General features: G+C 32.2%; 2 protein-coding genes across 2 annotated transcripts in view; one reads left to right on the top strand and one right to left on the bottom strand.

Annotated features, from left to right (window-relative positions):
* Positions 1-603: 603 nt before the first annotated feature.
* On the bottom strand, positions 604-5,318 carry LOC117107664 (tRNA wybutosine-synthesizing protein 2 homolog). The gene is made up of 6 exons (XM_033249387.1): positions 5,163-5,318; positions 4,738-4,820; positions 3,886-4,641; positions 2,419-2,528; positions 2,118-2,275; positions 604-1,750 (listed from the first exon to the last, which is right to left on the bottom strand). Exons 2-6 carry the CDS (start codon positions 4,803-4,805, stop codon positions 1,253-1,255), a joined length of 1,590 nt encoding a protein of 529 aa, XP_033105278.1. The 5' UTR covers positions 4,806-4,820; positions 5,163-5,318; the 3' UTR covers positions 604-1,252.
* A 27-nt stretch (positions 5,319-5,345) lies between these two features.
* Positions 5,346-22,735, top strand: part of LOC117107632 (oxysterol-binding protein-related protein 11-like) — a 28,512-nt gene continuing 11,122 nt past the window's right edge. Inside the window, exons 1-9 of the mRNA XM_033249340.1 lie at positions 5,346-5,493; positions 9,865-9,890; positions 10,888-10,993; positions 14,937-14,987; positions 15,327-15,488; positions 15,705-15,935; positions 16,456-16,497; positions 16,629-16,771; positions 19,103-19,191. Coding sequence (XP_033105231.1) covers positions 5,392-5,493; positions 9,865-9,890; positions 10,888-10,993; positions 14,937-14,987; positions 15,327-15,488; positions 15,705-15,935; positions 16,456-16,497; positions 16,629-16,771; positions 19,103-19,191 — 952 coding nt within the window. The 5' untranslated portion in view covers positions 5,346-5,391. The remainder of the gene's footprint in view (positions 5,494-9,864; positions 9,891-10,887; positions 10,994-14,936; positions 14,988-15,326; positions 15,489-15,704; positions 15,936-16,455; positions 16,498-16,628; positions 16,772-19,102; positions 19,192-22,735) is intronic.

Here is a 22,735-nt window from a genome sequence, read left to right as displayed (position 1 = left end):
GCACAAACAGCTGTTTAGGACGCAACTTGGCGAGGTGCTCACAATGGATCTTTTTTAATGTTGATCCCCTCAGTCTTCCATCAACAGTCAGCAAACAGTGTTGTATTACACAGAGCAAGATGGATTTATATGACTCAGTGAGTGCCTAGTTTTATACCTGGCTAATCCAATGTACCACAGTATCTAAACTGACAAGCATTGCATGGATACCTTAGGGTTCTAGTTGGGTTTGGTTTATTTTTAGATCACCATGTGTTTAGTTTTTTTCCCACAATGGTTTAAGTTGTGAAGATGCAAATCCTTGGCCTTGTACAAGTTGCATGTTATCCTGTTTTTTTTTTGTTTTTTTTTAGAAATTTAACCATTATTTTGTAAGTTTATTACTGAATTTTTCTTTTGAGTTTTAACAAAGTTTGTTGAAATTTATTGATATAATATATTTGTATATATGGATGTCTAGCTTTGCAATAAAGCAAATTAATAATTTTATTAAGTTTAAAAAATGAATTTTTCATGCCGGATGTTATGCAAATACATTGTGTTGACCTGCTGCCTCTGATCATGTGGTCCTTGAGAATAGCAGATTGCTCTGATATTATGTAGAACAGTGTCTTCGATATTTGGTAATTTTGTTTGGAAAATGTCAACAGTGTCATTTGTGGTTCCTACATAATATTTGCTACTGTACTTATGGAAACTGTTCAAGCTTTCCTAAATGTCAATAGATACACCCTTCCATGCCTTCACTTTTTTATATTTTTATCTAATTTTCAGTATTTTTTAGTATTTTTTGTGGGTATTTTAGCATTGCGTAGTACTTTTGTTCTTTTATGCGACAAGGGTGGAGGGGACTAATCAGTAACCAAAACTGACCAAACCAAATACAATATCTAGTTACAATTTCATAGAATAATACCACTTAAATGAAATGTTTTAATTAACAAAACCATATTGATAGTACTGTAATTAACATTAATTTTTCAGTAGAACATTATTAGATATAGAAATATATATCATTGGTAATGTACATTTAATTGTGTTGCAGTTTTAAACGATATTCAGCACAGGGAAAAAATTATTTTATAAAAAAAAGTACAAAACACTCATGATTAAAGTTTACCAAGACAACGTGTCCTTTCTGACAATATTTATTTTCTTTATTTGAACGTTTGTCTATTCCAAATAGCAGTGCTGTTTATACAACGAAAGGAAAAAAATTAAAGTGTCCTAATTTCGCGATCGAGCTGGCATTTTACACCAAAGGTCGACACTCTACGTTAACAACAATGTGGTCGATATGTGGCGCATACGACTTCACTTTTTCAATGTGCAAAACATTTGCTGACCAATCTCCACCTTTGATTTCAACACACATTTGATTTATTTGTCGAGAAACATCATGTGACCAAGTCTTCCATGCTTCTTGGCGCAAACATCTGTTATTTATTACCATATGAGAATGTTCGCATTTTGGAACATCTGAACTTTGATTTTCCACTTTATTTTCCTGTGTTTCTAATTCATCACTGTCCAAGCCACAAGACAGCAATGTTGGCACACTGTTCTCTAGCATGCTATTTGAATCGAAGTGACAATCAGAATGATCTCCAAAAAGTGGGCTGCTTACATTTCCATGGATGTGAAGTATACCTCCTGTGCTCTTTAGTGCTTGACATGCGACTGGCCATCCTGCTGATGACGTTGGGATCAGACCCAAGTTGACTCTATCTGCAACTCCGGTAGGGCAAATCTGTGACAATAAAAAAGAAAGCAGTTTTATAGGGGAAGTCCTGCGATAGTTACAACTATTATTTAATTAGAGGACTTGTCTAAATGAGGTTGAGCACTAGCCACATCCAAAAACATAACAAAAATTAAGAATGTTTACAATTTAAACACGAATAACACTGTACAGTAACAGAAAGAATGCAAGAACACTGTGGGTGTGCATTTACTGCTGAACAATAAGTCTTTCTGTCATGCAGTCACGTCACATAGAAAATAGATCACCATAAATATAGTATAGTAATAGGTTACATTTTTTTCTGCCAATATGCATGCTGCTTAAACACTCTTGTACATAGGCCTTTTACTTGCAATTGATGAACTAAACACACCTGCCTATTGTCTCCTTCATAAACAGCACACCTGTCCTGAACATTGTTCAACACCAAGTTCCTTTTCAAGGCATTAACAGCATGTGGGTTCCATTCACAGGCATGCAAGAATGCGGCATTGGCGTGCACTAGATATGGCAGCGTGAAGTATCCAATGCCTATTAAGAAATCAAGATGTTGGATGAGAATGAATGATTCAATGATGCAAATAATTAAATAGTGATGACAGCAACAAACATAGTGATCCTATTGGCATTGATGATTTGTTATCAGCCAAAATATCTGTCCATTATACTGATACCTGCATATAAGTCCACAACTGTCTCACCACTGCACTCCATCTTTGCTACTCTGATTTTTTCTGTGATATTCCCTGAGGAAAACATACATTTGGTGACATCATAACTGTACCTACAGAAAAAGAACAAGGAAATCATTTTTTTTTTAAATGCACTAGTTTTTGGTGCCATCTTGGTAATAATTATCCTTTAAAAATGTATCTGCTCCATAACATAAATCCCATTATGGGGCTTAGGAAGTGACTCACATGATTTTAACCTAGGAAATTAGGATTTCAAGTTGTAAGCCAAACATCTTAATCGCGAAACTGTAGTAAAGCTATCCTATTGCTACAGTTTTACACTGTGTAGCTTTCGTTGACACAATTGAAAAGGCTCCCTGATTCAACTGACCATTGTTTTCACCATGGAGGTATTATTGAGGAGATCACTCGGCAACAGTTCCCTTTGACGCGACAAACCCATGTGTTCCCCGCGCACGGGCGTATTACCCTATAATTCACATTTTTTCGTTGCATTTATACGCTTCCAGCAGAGCAGAGCAGTTGTGCAATAAAGCGTTTGATTTTAACCCATTATATACCTTTATAATGAACAGTGTTCCCCTGATTAGATTTTTTTGGACTTTTGGTATGTTATTACAGTATTTGTATATTTCAGGAACGGATTCCATAAAATATTTATGTTAAAATTACTTTTGTGTTCATTATAATTTTGTCTAACGATTGATTTGTTCGACTATAAAGCTAAGTCAGCGTAAAACTGAAAAATACTCAGATTTTGGATTGATTTTTCGATTAGTTAACCCTAAAATGACTTAGTTTATTATAATCCTCAATCATTTATTAATTAATATCTGTTAAAATTAGAATTAGTGAATTTTGGCCAATTTATGGAAATTGAAGTTGAACTATACTATACTTTTAAAGGTCATGTAAATGTTCCATTAAATTCGAAACTTTTTTTGGTGGAAAATATTAATATGTTTGATATTTTATGAGAGATAAATGTATCAGTTTCAAAATGGAAATGATTGCGCAGCCATAGTGATTGACTGTATGTAGTGCGCATCGAGAAAAGAAGGTGCTCTCCATTTCGCCATGTTCAATTTTTTGGTAAACTATGCCTGCTGAAAATTTGATGGCGGGGAACACATGGGACTTCAAAGGCATCGCGTAAACATCCTTCACGCGCTGCGGCAGCTTTGATCTTGGTTCATTTGCATAGCGCTGCGTGTGCGTAGCTTTTTCGAGTGATCTCCTTCTCAATAATACCTCCATGGTTTTCACTAAGTGTCCATAGTTTACAATTGCATGTAACGATTTTATGGAAAACAGGTATAGTCTCATTTCATCGAGGATGAGTTTGATTTGTACATGAAAAGGAGATTTGATTACCACTAAGCATATGCATGAGACTCAATCATCACTTTATAATCTTTAGCCCTGATTTTCACTAAAAAAAATTACCTGATACCATTATCAATATGTTCCACCCATCCACTGTTGCCTAGTAACAACCTAACATTTGGAGTTCTAAATCCATTTCTCTGAATGGCACCCATACTGTGTGCAAGACGCTTCACTCCAACAGCTGCTGCCACTTGCTGCCAATCCTCCACTGTCATCGCCTTCCAGATATCACCAGTAAGACATTGAGATGGCAGTAGAACCAAATCCCCATGTGTTTCCCAATTCTTAGGGAATTCCCCTGTAATTTTTTCATTGAGAGATATGTTGTGATTGGCTAAGATCTTTGATAAAACGTCTTCCAATCTCTGCACAGGAGAAAATATCTTTTTCTTAAAGTTCTTATGTGAAATTATCGAAATGTTAAATGGAATACCATCTAGTACTCCAGAGCAACTGCCTTCATCACATTGGCAGGATTCTATTGGTTGAACATCATCACAGTGACAGGTGTCTATTGGTTGAACATCATCATGACATTGGCAAGCTTCCATTGACTGACCATACTGGCATGTTTCTGTTGGTTTAATAGGGGTTGCTGATGTCCTTGGTACACTAGATTCATGAGACTTCAATGTTTTTCTGCAAGATATGCATGCACATTTCATGAGATTATCAGAAACATGAAGATGATCAGTACTGATATCAACAAGGTGTTTAAAAGTTTTGCCTCTCTGGATAGGTATGGCCACATCATCACCACACTTTATTGTCTTCTTAGTCTTGTCAATGACACCAAGCGAAGTTAGAGTGTTCCTGAAATAAACAAACAGAAACAAATTCACCAATTAAGTGAAAGCAACTTGAATCAAACACTTCATAACAAATATATTTTATTATTTATTTATTTACCTCATTAATTTTGCATTCCTTGGTTTTACCATCACACACAATACTGGAGCTAGATCCAAGACATCCATACCTGTATATTTATTCTATGAAAGCCAAAAACAAAATTTCAACATGAATTATGACAAGTTTTACATTATATAGTATAGGAGAAGAGATAAAGTAGGAGAGGTCCCAGCTTGGCCTAGACCCTAAAAATTACAGCAAAACACAGGCGACATTAATAGGGCAAGGAGGGGGAAGGGTAGCACCTCCCCGGATCTACTTACTCTACTGTAAAGGCCTAGGTATAATAAGGTAGACTAGCCAAGCTAGGGCCTAGAGAAAAGTTTTAGCCTACAACAATATCGACAGCTAGTGATAACATCTATCTTGTTTATGAATAATATTATATGCAATGGCTACAGTTACACCAGTAGTTTGCTTACCAATTTGGCCTGGAATTGTTCCGTATTAGGAAGACTAGGACAGTAGACTTTCGAGTCCCACGTTACATCTATCGGCGGAACCTCTGAATAAATGAAAAACTGTGTCTGACTTTTGCACGTTGTTGTTGTTGTTACTGATAAAGGTGGGCGTGACAATTAATTAAACGAGTTTGTCGCCCCCTATAATGACCTGCCTTCCCAAAAAATAATATATAAAGTGTGAAAAACAATGGCAGGGCCAGTAGCCGAGGTCAATGAATTCGCACCCGATATGACCGGTCTGTCGGAAGCGGAAAAATCACATTTGATAGGAGTGCTACGTAAAGCCAAGGTAATCTAAATGGCATGTGCCAATTATAGGATATATAGTAGGCCTACTATTATTAACTCAGGCCATGCATGGTGTGGTGGTGTATGAAATGTCCCACATCACATGCACAGTCACAGGCTCCGACTAGGACTAGGCTTAAGCCTAGTATTTATTGATGGTGGCCTAGGCTTAGTTAGAGTATATGAAATTCGTCTAGACTTAGCCTAGGGCCTAGGCCTACTTCCCAGTTTATAATGCCCCATGTACAATAATAAGCACCTTGCCAAGGGCTTCCCTTTTTTAACTTTTACCCAGTACTACTACTGTACTACTAGGCCTAGTAAGAAAGCTTTGTTCTTGGACCCTGCTGCTGGCCTCTGGGGAAATTTGACCCTTTGTTGCAGAATTTAAGTTTAAGGGGAAAAATTTAAGTTTAAGGGGAAAAGTATAAGTTTAAGGGGAAAAATTTGGCAAAGTATTGCACACAAAAAAAAGCAACATGTTAGGCCCTATGAGCAATACATACAACGGTCCATTTTTAAATTTTAGGACAATCTGCAGTATTTCATTTTTTTTTAAATAAAATAACAGGTTTTTATAACAACTTATTTTGTCATATTTTTACTGTATCTGTGCTTTTATGTAAAGGACCACAGTGGAAATATTGCCAATTTTGGTACTTTATTGTGTTGTTTATCCTTTGAATATGATTTTTCTTGTCATCTTTTTTTTATGTTCATATTCAGAATAAAGAAATAAAAAAAACACACTAGTTAATAGTTCAGTGATAGTTGTGGAGCACAGGGGGCATGTTCATGTACAGCAATCGTAAATCATTTTAAGCTTTTTTGGAGGAAAACTTTTGCCCATAAGATTTCTTAATAGAAAAAACTTTTTTTTTAACACATTGTATGGGAGCCTTTTCTATCTGATGCCCCAGCCCCAGTCCCTCTCTCCCCATTCCCCCACCAATTGCACTGCCACTGCTATAAATGTTTGTCAGAAAAATTATTAATAAAGGAATAATGTACAGTAACTGTGCATATTCATGTTAATCATTCCACAACGTGTTGTCGCCTGAGATTACAGCATTTCTCAAGCAAAAATTCAAACTGTTATTTTTGGCTGGCAGTTCATCAAATTCCTTTTTATAATTTTTACTCTAGTCATGTTGATTAAAGTTGAAGCAGTATAGTGTAGTTAGTAATATATTTAAAGTATTGGAATATTATGATATCATTATGGGTAAAATTATTATAAAATAATAAATAATAATAATAATAATCATACTAATAGTGTAATTTTATAATGCACATCCATCTCTGGGTGGCTGCTCAATCATGATGCCATTTCTACCTGCAGAGAGCTGCAAACAAAGCTGTATATTCCTTTATTAAATTATTTTATTTTATTAACTTTTTTACTTTTTTAAATTGAATTAAATTATTTATTGAAGAATGCATTAAATAAAACAAAAATTATGTTTCTAATTTAACAACCTCTGTGTTGACGACTTATGCAAGTGTTTTTCTATACTGTACAGTAGCTTGTTTAGCAAACCCGCCACCCAACAATAATGATGATTAAATAAAAATTTCATTTTTGGCCAATTAGCTCACCTGCCACCACGAAAAGGAAATTTCAGAAAAAAATAAAAGTTTTTTTTAAATTTTTGTTTGCCTGCCGCTGCTTTGAAATCTCCATATAAATAAGATATTTACTGTATTTCTTCCTAATTAGTTTCTCATCCCTCGCGCATCCATTCTCTCTGCCTCACCAATTTTCTTTTTATTTTTTATTTCCTTTACTTTGCAAATGTATGAAAATCTGGCTAACTCACATCAGTAAAATTCCTCTCGATCATTTGTGGTTGGGGTTACATATATGCTATGAATCATGTCTAGTGCTTCTTTTATTTGCTTTCAATGTGTCTACTTGGTAAAAGGGAGAAAGTAGTAGCTGTTTCTCATCGACCATCTTGGATTTGGAGTTAAAAAAATAAAAAATAGTGTCCTCATTCTCCTTTTTTCCAAATATTATGACTAGAAACTACTTTTTTTTTTATTGGCCTTATATAAGTTTAAAGCATTTAACCATCCCATTACTACACTGTTAACATTAAAAAATAAAGTGTTATTATTTTTATTTTCTCCTACGTCTAGATGTTTTTGGCAAAACCATTTGCTAAAATAAGAAAATAAAATTTTTATTTTTTTCTGCCCTCCTCTGACAGTCTTTAAAAAAATAAGTTCACAAATAAAAAAAGTCTTGCCATACAAATGACAGAAACAAAGATGTCATCATAATTGCAATGGAATATTTAGCATGATATTAGAAAAAGTAATTGTAATTATAATACAGTTGCATGGGTGATTTAATAATTATAGCAATATATGCAAAAGAAAGTCAATTTGGTATATTGTATTATTTGAATTTTATGATAGTTTGATGATATTATGATAATTGGCAAGCAAGTATTCTTAATATTATAAAATGTGGCTAATTTTTATATTTGGCCTATTAACGTATTATTTATTTATATTTTAAATTTGTACACCAGTAATTACTATTTTATTATTACACATCTTTGTACAGTATATCTGACTGTAATAATTTCAGCTCTGAGATATTAGTTGTTTTAACAGGTTTGACTCTGTGTACACCAATTAGCATATCCTGTTTATATAAATACATATCTTGATGTAATTAATGAACGAAAGTGGTAAACTATAACCCCCATTTGACTTGTATTTATCACCAATTAGTTCTTTTGCATAACATCGGTTTGCCGTCATGTAGTGCATTGGATGTTGATGTTGGCAAGATAAGTCAATATTCCACACTTTGACAGTACACACAATATATGGTATTGATCATTCATTACGCTTCAATTGCAGTCTTTAATCCAATTATTCAGGCAGTCAACTTTGACAGGACAGTATTTGTTATTATTCTGAATATTCCAATTAGTACAGTATGATACTGTATTCTAACAATATACCTCTCAGCTACATTCATGGTAAATAAAAAGATGAATATTTTCTCAAGGACTACAGTTTGATGTTATGCACTCTATAATGTTATAAAAATGTACGCATATTGCAGAAAATTCAAAAATTGAGTAGGTCAGTAGGAAAACTTTTCTTTTTTTTTACAACCAAATATGTGTTTATGCCTAAAAAGTAGAAAATACACAAATAATACAACTAGCCTTGGCCCTCTAACCTCGCCAAGGCTATTCCAGCCTTATTTGCTCATAAAAAAAATATAGTTGTCAAAAAAAAAAACTAAAATGCCAACCCTTAATTTTGTAAAATTTGGGTCGGTCGGGCGTGGCCAACACAATAATTTTTTTTTTGGCCTTGTCTGCATATTTAAAAAAATTTTAAAATCTAATATGCTGAAACTAACAGGAATTGCAACTCTAATTTATGATTTCATATTTTTCCAGTTACCACTTCCAACATTTTTATATTAATTGATCAAATAATAAAAATGATTTTTATTTATTTATTGTTTTAATAATATTTCATAATAAAAAGTTAGTAAATAAATTATACTGTATGGTACATTCATTAAAGCAAAGAAGTGGTTTAAATACAGTAATTTACCATACAGATGCTTACTTACATAGATTACAGACATCTAAATTTAAAGCACATTTCTTCTGGTAATACTCATGATATTTGTTCCAACGGCGTATTTCAATATTAGTTTGACTACCAGTATTGCTATCCAGCCTTGTAACTCTTCCTATAGGAAACATATTTATCAAGGGGATTAATCCCAGACAGAATGTGAATGTCAATTAATGTCTGTAAGTTGGATGTCTACTGTAAACATTCTGTATATTGAAGGCTGCTTTAAATCTTCATTGAGGCTGTCTTCAATACTGTTGAATTTGTTTTAATAGTTTGTTGGTTTATTATCACATGCTTATTGAAGTGTGTACTTCAAATTGGGACAATTGTAGTGTACTGTACAGTAGTCCTAGTCCATGCTGTAGCAGACATTACAGTATGTCCATGTAGGATAGTCCAAGGAGGTATAACAATTATTATACCTCCTTGGATAGTCCAACTCCCTAAAAAGACTCTGTACTAAAGGTCAATTGTATACTTAACTGGAATTTGCCAATGTAAACTATCTACCATAAATTTGATACAAGGTATAAATTGAATGTAAGTTAAACATTTTTGTCATATTACGTTAAAAATATGCAGTGAAATCTATTCAAAAATTGAATTGTGTAACACAATAGAGAGTTGAATAGATAGTTTTACCAAGTGTTTCAATTAAGCAATTCATGATTTTATAATTTTCAGCTTATCACAGAGAGTAATTCTTGAAAAATGAAAGAAATTGTTTTTTTTTTTTTTGTTTTTTTTTTAGGAAATGGAAGACGAAGCAATTTTAAAGTAAGTATTACAGTTTATCTTATAATGCTTATACAAACACTCACAACTATAATTCCACTGCCTTTTGTTACATCTTCCCTCCCAACAGTCTTGGATGTGCCACTGATTTCAAAGTAAAAATCAATAAAATATACATCAGCCAGGTTTGGTTCAGAATCTGTGGCACCCACTCATGATTGTGTATCGCGACTTGAGTTTTCTGAAAATGTGTGTTTTACATGCCAGGATGTCAGTTAGTGAAATCCAATCAAAGGCTGATAAACACATGAAGACACACTGTAGATATTGATTTTGAAATATCCCTGTAATTAAAGATTACACTAATGAAAGACCACCTTTCTCGGCTGTCCCGAGGCAAAACAACATAATTGACATTTTTGTCAATTTTGAGATAATATCATTTGGGAGTATATCAAACACTTCTGAATTACTTGTGAAAATTTCAGGTCTCAACAGTGAGTCGTTTCAGAGATAGCACAACCTATCTTTAAGCACAAAACTTAAAATCTAGTGATTTTCTGTGGTAAAACAACGTAACTGCAAGATTACGGCGAAGTTACGCTGTTTTGCCTCGGATGCTGTACATATATTACATGTACTTGGTCTTTCTTTTATTAATGATTAATATTATTATATACTGAACACTTAAGCCAAATCAATTTCATTGTATGTTATTTATACTTTGATAATAAAATGGCATGACAGTATATTGCCAAGTTGCAAACATACAAACTTTACTTCTATTTTTCTTGAAAAGTGAAGAGTTCAAGTTACGTTGTTTTGCCAGGGAACGACCGTTTTGTGGTCCCAAATGAGAGTTTGTCTTTTATTTTTATAAGAAAAACTTTTCTAAATAAAGACCAAGTATTCTTAAATTGGATGGAGACCTCTATTGGGTTGTAATTCTAAGAAGATTGTTTTAAAACATTGTTTCATGAAATGTCAGCCTATAAATTATAATAGTAATACCCGTTTATATCATTATTTTCTTTTGCAGTCAGCCCTTCGAGGGAAGTCTTAGTAAATATACAAATGTTATGAAAGGTTTTCAGTTTCGTTGGTTCGTTTTAGACCCAATTACTGGTCAGCTTAATTATTATGTGGTAAGTGTCACAAATTTAGAATTTTTGTTTGTAAAAAAGTCGCTGGAAACTCACAACTCATGGACAACCTAATTCTTCCATAAAAAAAATTTATTCGGTGTAAACACCAAGGATAGCCCACAAAAGTCTAGAAGTCTGTGGGGTCCTTCTGGTGGTGATTGGGCAGTACACCGGGAGACAATCCCCTACTCTTTTTCGAAGAGTGTACTGCGTTCTCTAACGTGCACATGGGCCATAAATGCACACAGGACCAACGGCTTAAACGTTTCATCCAAAAGAGGGTGCGCTATTGCAACTTGTATTTCAGTCCTCCAGCTGAAACACAAGGAGAGGCAGTGATAGGAATTGAACCGGGGGACTTAAAGATCTCCACGGTTCAGCACACACACAGTGGCTACCACCAGATTAGCCGGCTGATTTAAGCTGCTCTCTTCTAAAATGCATATGAAAATATCACCTGTAATGTTTGCTAACTTTTATTTCTGTGTGTAAATGCATGTACACATCATATATCCTTTGTGTTCCTTGCATATTTATATATCACTTTTTAGAGCTACAGTATTTTTGTTTCATATTCTTGTTTTTGTAATTGCCTCAGTGGAGTAATGTCACTACATGCTGCATACTGTAGTTTGCTTTGGCTCTTACTTTTTCTTCTCTAAAACAATTACTGAGAACAATACAATACATGTACCAATGATTTTTCTTATGTTAATAATAATAATAATAGTAATAATAATAATAATAAGAATAAGAATAATAAAAATAATCGTAATTGTAATTCAATTTATTTTATCGATGGTAGTCATTGTATTTTACTTGTATATTGTTATATTTTCTATAGTGACTGTTTTGTATGTTTTTATATTTGTTTTACATTTTTTAATATAATACTGTATGTGATGACGAGCAGAAGAATTTCTCTTGTGGAACAATAAAGTTATCTTATCTTATCTTATCTTGTATCGTAAGGTGTACGAAGTCAGATGTACTTCCAAGGATTATCATTTTCAATTCATTTACAAATAAACAGGGAAACAAGTCAAGAATACACAATGCAGATAGTGCAAGTACTGTATAAAAATTGTCTAATGATAGAAGTACTAAAAACCCTTGTAAATTTAATAATTGTGTCAGTTATTGTTATGCTGCTGTCACAAATGCCATGATTTGTGAACCTACAGTATGTTTCCATGTCAGCTTTTAAACTTTTTGTGTATGTAAAGATAAATAATAAGTAGCTAATCAAAATATTAGGAAAATGCTGGTAGCACAAAGTGAACTAGATTGATAATTAAACAAACCTCAGCAATTGTGTTTTGGTGCATCTCAAATTATAAATAATATTATATATTTATTATTAAATTTTTATAACTTTGTCTTCCTAGTGAATGACATTTGATTTTGATTTTTTAAAAATTTTTTATTGTGAATTTTTATGCATTTAGTGATTTCATAATTTTTTTATCACCAATTTTGTTTCTTGTTTTTGAATCTTGTATATCTTTTATTTCCCCCTCTCACCTCCCTTGTCATGATTTTGGATAGTTTATTTTTACCTTGTTGAAAGCTAAATAAATTAAATGAAATCAAAGGTAAATTCAGTTTATCTAAGTTACCCTAAATTTATCAAATATTTTTTTTTCTTTTTTTTCGTTATACCGTTAGTTTTATTAATTTTGACTAAAGTAGTTACATAATTCCCTAAGGTAGGATAATTCCTTAATCAGTTAATCTCTTAATATAAGTTAATCCCTTGAGCTAGAATAACCCTTAAGATAGGATAATTCCTTGAGATATGTCTAATTCCTTGGATATATAATCCATTGAGATATGATAATTCCTACAGATAATACCTGGAGGTGGAATATGAGGTATTTTAAAAATAAATTTAATCATTTAAACTTTCGACTGCAGATTAATAGCAGTGATAGACACATCCGAGACATTTTGCAGCAAAATAATTAAAATTTGAATCACTGTGTCTGACGGTCATTGATATTACCTCGCTTCTTAATCATGAGTCGCTGCACATGGTTTTAGATGTCGGTATTGATTCATTTGTCATTGACGTCAGAAGATGATGCTAAAGTAGTATATTGCATTAGGCTTGTGTAGTTGGTCATACGATCTCTTGTGAACATCAGCCACGTTTCTCCTTGTCGCATTTTTGAAGGCAAACTAATTATTCCCATTGCAGTGTAAGTGTTAATGTTTTATTCATTTGTGAGCTAGGTTTTGTATTATTGCTTTGAAATTTTATTATCTTAAATATCATAATGTACATTGAATATACTGTACCTAATTATAAACAGACTATATGATAATTTAAAATCACTAGATATATAGTATTGTAATATGTCTGTTTTATACTGTATACTAGTAGCAGATCATGTCAAGGCTTTAACAGAAGCATTAGATTTTTTATTAATCATATTTCATCATATAATCACATTGAAATTAAAATATTACAATAACTATTAAATATTTTGCCTACTATTTCTTTCACATTAATAAACAATTCATCCTATGGATACAAGTTTAAAAAACGTGAGCTCAATAAACTATTAAATTGACTATTTAAGTTATTAAAAGAATGTACTTCAAATATTTTATATAGATCCATATGAATTTTTTAATGATATTAATTTACTGTACTAACACTAACAGTGTCATGTAGTGGTAGTCCATTATGTATGCGCAAGTGTAACAACAGTTAATGAAAAAGAAGCATTAGAAATAAATGTATAGTACACATTATACCTGTAAATGTACATGAGTGTTGCTGCTATAGTGTCATGAAAGTTCTCCGACATTGTAATTTAAAGACTGTCTCGGGTAACAATCAATATTGTGAAGAAACTAGGCTACTGATCAATATGTTCTGGAAACATTACTATGGTCCACATAGTCTGAAAATATACCATACCTTTTCTTTACTTGAACATGGTGCTTAGAGACCTTGTTTATTTGCGCCTTTATTATTATTATTATTATTAAATATTATTTTTATTATTATTATTATTATTGTTATTATTATTATTATTATTATTTAGTACATAATAAAAATAAAAATGATAAAACAGCATTTATAATGCCTTTTCTTTACTTGAAGATAATGCTTAGAGACCTTGTTTATTTGTGCCTTTTTTTTAATTATTATTATTATTATTATTATTATTATCATTATTATTATTATGCAGTACATAATAATAATAAAAATAATAAAACAGCATTTATAATGCGCCGTCTATTCGAGGTGTAGTGACTCTTGACGAAAATAAAAAGGATTTACTAATTTTTTATGTTTTTATATTGAATAGTTAAAAATCCAATACACAGAGGCAAAATTTTGAAATTACCAAGCGAAAAGTATTGAGTTTAATAAAGTTATATTTGCATTTATAAATAAATATATTTACTAACAAAATATTTAATTGAAATGATATACTTACTTTCCCATTTATCTCTATTTTACATGCCAGTATTGTCTATTAACTTTTGAGGTGTGATAGAATAATCATTTAGTGACCTGTTTTTCTCACCCAATGTGGCCCTATGATGCATAACATCATAACATCTAAATGTACAGTAATAGTATTAGTAAATTTCTTATGCCCTGATTTCCTTGGGGTTTTTGATCAATTTTGATTGGCACTATAAGTATCTGTTATCATTATAATTTTGTACTTCTATACCTCATTTTTGTTCTGGTTACAAGTTTCAATGTTTCTAAATAGGTGATCATCAAAATGATAATTTTGAAGGAATTTTCACCTGAAATGCAAGGGTAGTGTAAGAGATTTCACAATAGGGAAACCAGTGCACCATTTGTAGTAACCTATTCCCATACATGCTGAAACTGTAATGTCTTGGAACCATTCTTCAAATATCTTAAGTAGTACATGTAAGGATCAGGCTTTTTTTCCTTTTTGATTGACAGAGTGAAGAAGCGAGAAAAAGCAATCGACCGAGAGGATCCGTGACTTTAGCAGTAAGTGACTTTGGCTTAATATTTAGCTCAACATGACAGAAAGTCATCCTTTTGGAAAATTGCCCACAGTCAGCAATCATGAATAAACATGAGATTATTTTCATGATATAATTTTAATTCTCCTTTATTGCAAACACTTATTCAAATTATTTTGAAATAGAATACTTGATAACGTGTAAGTGTGATTAATTATTACTTCATTAGTACAAAATACTTTTAGAAAGACTGTAACAGTAGCCAACCTTATATTGATAATATCATCATCATTATTGCTAATGTTATTATATAGTAATAGGTATTATTTTTAGCAGCATCTTTATTATAAAATTGTCAATTTAGGGTGCAGTAGTTTCTCCCACGGATGAAGATTCACAGACATTTAACGTGAATGCAACGAATGGTGAGGTATTTAGGCTTCGAGCACAAGACGCTAAGGAACGCCAGCATTGGGTCAGTCGATTACGAGCAGTTGTACAGAAATTTAATGAATCTTTATCAAAAGTGAGTACCTCAGTAATTGTCACTAGATTTCTAGTATGTACCTATAAATATTTTATTCAAAAAACATTTCTACTCCAGTAGTAATTACTTTGCTTCAATTACCTTATCATTTTGATGTGGAATTAAGCAGTTAATGATGTCTCAAGTACAATTTAAAAAGGTTTTCCTGAATTTACTGGTTCTGCCACCATAATAAGCATTTTCTTTGATTTTCAGAATTTAAGACAATCAACAATTTCCCCAGAGCAAATATCCACAGAGTTGCCGCATTCTCACGTGCAACATCTGAATGTAGGTGAATCACCGAACAGTACACTAAGTTACTCAACTCAGGTCCGCACCAAACGATCGTATTCATCTCCCGCCACAAGAGAGTCTATTCACAATGCAGAACAACTTATAGATCAGGCACAAACTCAAAAACATAAACTTGTAGCAAATATTGAGGTATGCACCCTTTGTAATATATGCACCTTCATTCAATTTTATAGAATCACTTTATAGAGTACGGTATTTATCAAGTCTCAATATTCTTTCCATCCTTGATAGCGCCTTCAGAACTACTGAAGTGGGTATGAGCGCTTGTTTTTTGAAAGGCTATATTCAGTAGCCTAATAAGCAACTTAATCCATTATATTCGATTAGCACACTTTTATGTATTACAATAATTTTGTATTTTGATGTTGTAATTTTTGTTTCCTGGTTGGTTTTTGTTTTCTTTTATTTTCTGTAATTAATTTTATTGTTTGTTAACATTAGTTAAGTTTGATTATTATGTCTGTTACAACATTGATGAAAACACCATTGAGGTGATCGATTGTTTACCGTGGTTAAATAAAATTCTTATTATTATAATTATTATTATTATTATTAATGATGATGATAATAATACTATCTTATTATGAAATATAATATAATAGGCTTGGCTTTTAGTTTATTCACAATTTAATACCAAATTTCTTTGCAGAGATTACCTCAGTCTGGAACCTCTATTACTGCATTGGAAGAGGTAAGTGCAATATTTCTACGAGGTTGTTTGTTTATGTATTGATTGATTGATTTACTGATTGGTTCCCAAATGCTACCTGTAATTCCACCTATTGTTTAAGTGTTTTAAGGAAATTGTGTGCTCTTCCTCAGGAATGTTTGTTATTAAAAGCGACATCACAGTCTACAGTCTCATGCCTTGAAGATTGTTTGAACATGTTACAAGAGCAAGACCATACACATTTTCCTCAAAGTAACTCAGATTTGGAAATATCAAAATCAATGGCAAGCATAAGGTAGGTTATGTTTTCTATCTTGACTTTGTCTTGAAGTTGACTTTTTGTCCTGCCATCTTTTGCTGTGAATGACAGAAATTAATTTATGTACACATCCACTGTTGTCTAACACTTCACAATTTTGAGTATATTTTTTATTAACTACCTTTGCCTCTCCGAAGGAGAGGTGAAGGGTATTGTTATAGTGCATGTTTGTGTGTTCTGGGTGCTTAACTCAAAAACTACTGGACCGATTTATTTCAAGTTGTCACACATTGACATTGTTACATGTATCTCGTTCCTCCTCAAATTTGATGCTGATCGAAAGTAGGGTGTAAATTTTAGAATGCTTCAAATATTTGCCGGGCGCATATCTTACAATCTACTGTCCCAATTTTACTTCAAATTAGGTCTACAAAGTACATGTGAATAATAATAATAACTAGAAATTGCAAATTGCAAGTGAATTGCTGCGAAGTACAACTGCATATAAATGTTCTTCGAACAAAATTATTTATGCGAGTCAAGTGAAAATAATGAATAATAAAAATATAACAAATACTATGAGACACAACCCATTGCCTATATTGGAACACTTCTCATTGGGTAACAAAGTCGTAATTTTTCATTTTTGTCAAAAAGTGTCTATAGTGGTGAATTATGGTTTAGGATTTTTTTAATAAAGTTTCAAAAAATTCTAAAATGTAGTTGATTACCAAAGGTTACAATTTTTATTTTGAAGACTGCATGGTCTAAGAAGTGTACATTTTTTTATGGGGCAAGTTTCCAAGGGCGGGTTTTCTAGGGGCGAGTTGACTGCCAAAGAGTGTTGCCAAATTGCGAGCCAGCGTGTTATTTGATCACAAGTGCGAGACATCGCAAGTGTGAGCCAGCGAGCCATGTCGTCACGACAATAGATACAAGACGTTACTCGAGTTGTGCAGGTATCGGTTGAGATTTGTGGAGTACAATTCAAAAAACAACTATAGGTCTAATAATGAATTATTGTGATGTGATGTGATGAGCGACGTTGTTTTTCATTGGGACATTCGTCCCTTTAAGGCTAGGCCTACTGTATACCATCATAGCTAGTCTAGGCCTAGAGTAGGATAAGGCTAGCGCGACATGCAGACGTTGGTACGTGTTGGTTAGTCTACAAACGTCGCCTAAAGTAATTGATTTTACCCGGCAGAACGAAAGAAGGAAACTCCGCTTTTCAGTCGTCTTAGGCCCTTGTTTTTTGACAAACAATGACCTTTCAGAGGTCAAATTGCTGTCAAGAATATGAATTGGCTGCTTCGCAGCAATAATAAATAAAAAATTACTATTCTATAAATGCACAAATAAACTAGTTAATTAAAAGTAAATTAAAAGTGGAATTAAAGAGAAGAAAGAGATTTGAACCTCACACAGTCAAGTAACTTTTCACATAATACATGATCTTTTACCGCTCAGCTACACTTCACCTGGTAAGTCTGCGTATATACAGTAACAATGACAATTTTACATGTATTTGCCGCATATTTATTGCTAATCGGAATTAGAATGCAATTTTAAAAATTTTTTAAGGATGTTTCATTATTTTGGAAAAAAGGCTGCAATTATAAATGCTATTATTTTGTCAGTACATAGATATGTCACAACAGGCTGAGGGTTTGTAATCTCAGATTATCTTGTTAGTCCTGCATTAACGTTGTTATAATTCATAGTTAATGAAACCAATGCATATTTATTTAGTTTCTTTTGTACACAATGAGAACCATACTTGTCCCAAGCAAACCCTTAAAGAATTGTGTGCCAGTACCAGTGCTGAAACCAAGCTACATGTAATGGGGGAATTTGCCACTGTTCCATGTTTGCTTTTCTTATCTGTTAAATATATTTTGTTTTTAAACTGGTTCACATGACCCCCTTGACCATTTGTCACACTCATTGAACATAAAACTCTCTAGTAGTCTACATTTTGTTGTCATTGTAAATTCAACTCAATTTAATGAAAACATTTATTTATTTCTCTTAATTTTCCTCATAAAGTACAAATGAAAATAGAACTTATAAACAGGAGCAAACCCCAAAATGCCAGGCTGTTTATCTCCAATTAGTTCTTCTGGGTTCACTAAATGAAGAAGAGATCAATTTTTCCAGTCCACCGCTTTCAATGACATCATCACTTTTTGTGTGGCTTCCAATATGACATGCCAGACTGCACAATGTCCGGCTCAGCTGAAGCAACCAAGACTCGGTTGACTTAACAGAAATATTTGTACTATGATCATCACTAAGAATTCTATTCATGTTTATCAATTCCATTGTTTGTTAAATTCATATGAGTCTTTTCTGTTTTTCTTTTAGTGTTGATATTAAATCCAGTCTACCGGAACTCACAAGTCATAATTTCCAATCCTCTACACCCTTGAACAAAATGCCTCATATAGTACCAGGTAAGTGACCAGTTTATGATACTCTAATTATTATGTTGTCTATTTACCAACTTACTTCATTTCATGGGTTATAGCTATTGTTTTGTTGTGATGTTTGAAGTCACATTTCAAATTGAGTGTTTTTGCTTGTTACATAGCTTTCATTGTCAGTTAGGCTTTTTTTATCAGCGAACTAATGACTTTATTTACATCCATTCCTGGTGGGCTGTCATGTAGTTGCAGATCATTGAAAGTTGCCAACAGTCGTATCTGTCGATGACAGTCTAAAAAAGCAATGAAATCGAATCAGTGAACTTTTATTTTATATGAAATCAAAGTAGATTTTTCAAGGTTAGCATTATTTGAAAGGTATTTAACACAGTTAGCAGTGTGGTGTTTCTTTTCTTGTAGCTTTAGGTTCATGGTAATTTTTTGTTCCTTCCTGTTGCGCCTTGAGCACTACTGCGGTGGATTTGTGCGCTTTATAAATCTTATTATTATTATTTATTATTATACAAATAGTCATTATTACTATTGTCAGGCTGTTGTTATTATTATTATTTTAATTATTCCTATATAAGTAAATAGAACACAGACTTTCAACTAAGTGGTCATGGGTTCGTGTCACATTGCTTGTGTCTGTAAGAAAGGCACCATATCTACAAATGCCTTTGTTCATCTAGGAGTACGAATAAACTGGAAACCCAAATAACTAGGAATACTATCAAGGGAGCGGAGGGGTTGTCTATCTTCACCTTATATCCCTTCGCAAAAGGTGCGGTATAAATTCCTATACTGTATTATTATTGATTCTATATCCATTCACCAAAATAAAAAACATCATGGGCCGTTCAATTTCAAATGTGTGTGGCTGTATAAATATTATATAAAATAAAATAAATTTTAAAAGAATTTCTCATAATAATATTGATAATAGGCCTACATTTTGTTGTTTCCAATGCCTTTGTAATTTTCTGTGGAAATATATAATTCATGTACAACATTATACCAAATAAAAATTATTTTGGATATTGTTGAAGTATTAAATTACAACAGTACATACAGTACATATCCAGAGATTTTAACTAAACCAAAGGTAAATTGATTTTAATTTCATACACCAACAATTTCCCAAAATCAATTAGTTAATGATTAATGAAAACAATGAAATGAAATTGGCAATAGAATAAACATACAGTTAGGAGGGTGTGTGAAGCTAAACACACATGACCTACTGTAACCGGGTTCATCAAAATACTGAGAATAATTGATGTAACAGTTTAATCCACTATCAATGTTTTCACACCATATTTAATGATCCATTTATCTAAACATCAAAGATGATCATTTGAAACCATGATGTTTTATAACATGTGCTTTGGGAGTTTGTGTTTGTGATAAAAACATATGAACTCTGGTTTTTGAAGGCAGACTAATTTTTTTCGTACACAAATGGAAGAACTGTTTTGCACTTCTGGTTTTTCTTGTAAATATCATAGCATACACTTTGTTATCTACCAAACTCTGATAGATAGAAACAATTAAAATTATGAATTATTAATTATAGTGACTCCATTATAAGCAGACCATTTGGAAAATAATATATATCGTGGTAATGTAATTAAACTGCAAATCTCATTAACTTAGAGTGGCTCCCTCATGAGAGGTTGTTATGTTAGCCATTATTTATCATACACAGCAGTACATTATTATACCTGTTAGAAAGTGCAGCATTATGTTTTCACTATTAGACAATCAAAGAAGGATACCTCTGAAAGTAATATTTTATGGCCAAATTCAGCCAAAAATACATATAGTAATGTTGTTCTCATAACTTTTAATAATTTAAGGGGATAAACATGGGAACCCTCCTGAAACTTCTGTGAGGGCTATTAAAGTCATTAGAGTCATTATGTAAACAAGCACCATAATGCCTTTGTTTTGGTTGCAGTTAAGTTATCTGTGAAGCTAGCTTCTCGTAGTGTTCTGAGACAGACTATGAATAATTTAATTGTTATGTGAATATTATTTCTTAATTTTTTAAATTGAAAATCTAATATATGAATTAAAATGTACAAATTTAGCAATTGAATGTTGATGTATGTATATCATTAGCTCTCATTTAAAAATCAGAATATTATATAATTTTGACAGTTATTTTTTAAGTGACTACTAGATTGTTTGAATGTATAACCAATTTTATGTCGAATTGTTTTTATTGTTTATTTATATAATAATAATGGTAGAGATGTAATCCTTGCATGATAATCACATGTCTAGCATTAGTAATAGTGGATGTTATTAGAACACCTCTTTATAGGGTGTACGGTAAGAATGGCCCCGGAAAAAATGGCCCCGGAAAAAATGGCCCTGGTAAAAATGGCCCCAAATGAAAGGTGGGTAAAAATGGCCCCAATAATAAAATTCTGTATTAAAACGGATTTAAAAAAAAATCATTATATGCATTTTTTTAAATTGAAATAATTTAGTTTTTAAAAGGAATCTAACATCAAATAAATTGCCATTTACATTTTACTTTTTGCATAAATTACATATTCAATGGTAAAATATTCAAAGATAAAAAAAAAAATAAATAACACTTTTTATTTTTTTTTCATTTAAATGTTAAAAAATAGCAACAACATAATCAATGAATCAACATAAATCATGCATTTAATTATACTAAAATAATTTATTTGTGGCCAATTTCAAGGAAGCGGAATCACAATTTTCCAGAAATTCTATCTGGGTATTGGTAAACCCCACAAACAATGAGTTTATATGAACATCAAATTATTATTATTTTTTTTTTTTTAGAAAAAGAGAGTTCTACAATCGTAATTAAAGGGTTTGGATGGGGTTCGCAGTGTGTTTGGAGGATTGAAAACTTATTTCAACTATCAAAAAATGTTCAATGGCCGTTGTTTTCTGATAATCTCTCAGTACATTATTTGCATCTGTTGTGTGACTGTATTTTTATTGATTCAATTCTTGCTTATTACAGTATTTAAATATTTGAAGATTAAAAAAAAAATATCATTTCTATTACTGAATATTTTCATTGGGGCCATTTTTACCTACTTGTCATTTGGGGCCATTTTTACCGGGGCCATTTTTTCCGGGAACATTTTTTTCTGGGCCATTTTTTCCGGGGCCATTCTTGCCTACATTCCTTTATAGATGCAATGTGATCACAAGTGCTTTTCCAGAGTACCTCATAAAAAATTATCAAACTAACAAGAAAATATTATTATCGTGAAATGTATTAATGTTTGTTATTGTAATTGTTACAGTGTAATATAGTAATCTAATAATAATAATTAATTTGAATATGCACTTTTGAAACAGTGGCACACATTCGCTATGGGCGGTGAATCCTAAATAATTATATACATCTTCTGCAGCCCATTCATAGCACAATTACTACTACTAAAAAATGCATGATTAATGGGATCACTAGCTATATGGTACGATCATTAAATAGCTGATTCCCATACTTTGACTTCTGGCATTTTATTTGATGATAGGCCTCTCTCTATTTTTATACTTTTATATATTGGTATAT

The sequence above is a fragment of the Anneissia japonica genome, unplaced genomic scaffold (genome assembly GCF_011630105.1).
Source record: "Anneissia japonica isolate Jap-2015-1 unplaced genomic scaffold, ASM1163010v1 scaffold5330_len1712360_cov203, whole genome shotgun sequence".
Lineage (NCBI taxonomy): Eukaryota > Metazoa > Echinodermata > Crinoidea > Comatulida > Comatulidae > Anneissia > Anneissia japonica.
This window is presented reverse-complemented; position numbering and strand designations above follow the sequence as displayed.

Bases quoted from the DNA above. Each gene is read 5' to 3' on its own strand.
- LOC117107664 (XM_033249387.1), bottom strand. From the start codon at position 4,805: ATGGATGTCTTGGATCTAGCTCCAGTATTGTGTGTGATGGTAAAACCA. The intron at 4,642-4,737 runs GTAAATAAATAA...TGTTTATTTCAG, and splicing joins AGGAATGCAAAATTAATGAG to GAACACTCTAACTTCGCTTG. The intron at 2,529-3,885 runs GTAATTTTTTTT...CTTTTTCTGTAG, and splicing joins CATATTGATAATGGTATCAG to GTACAGTTATGATGTCACCA.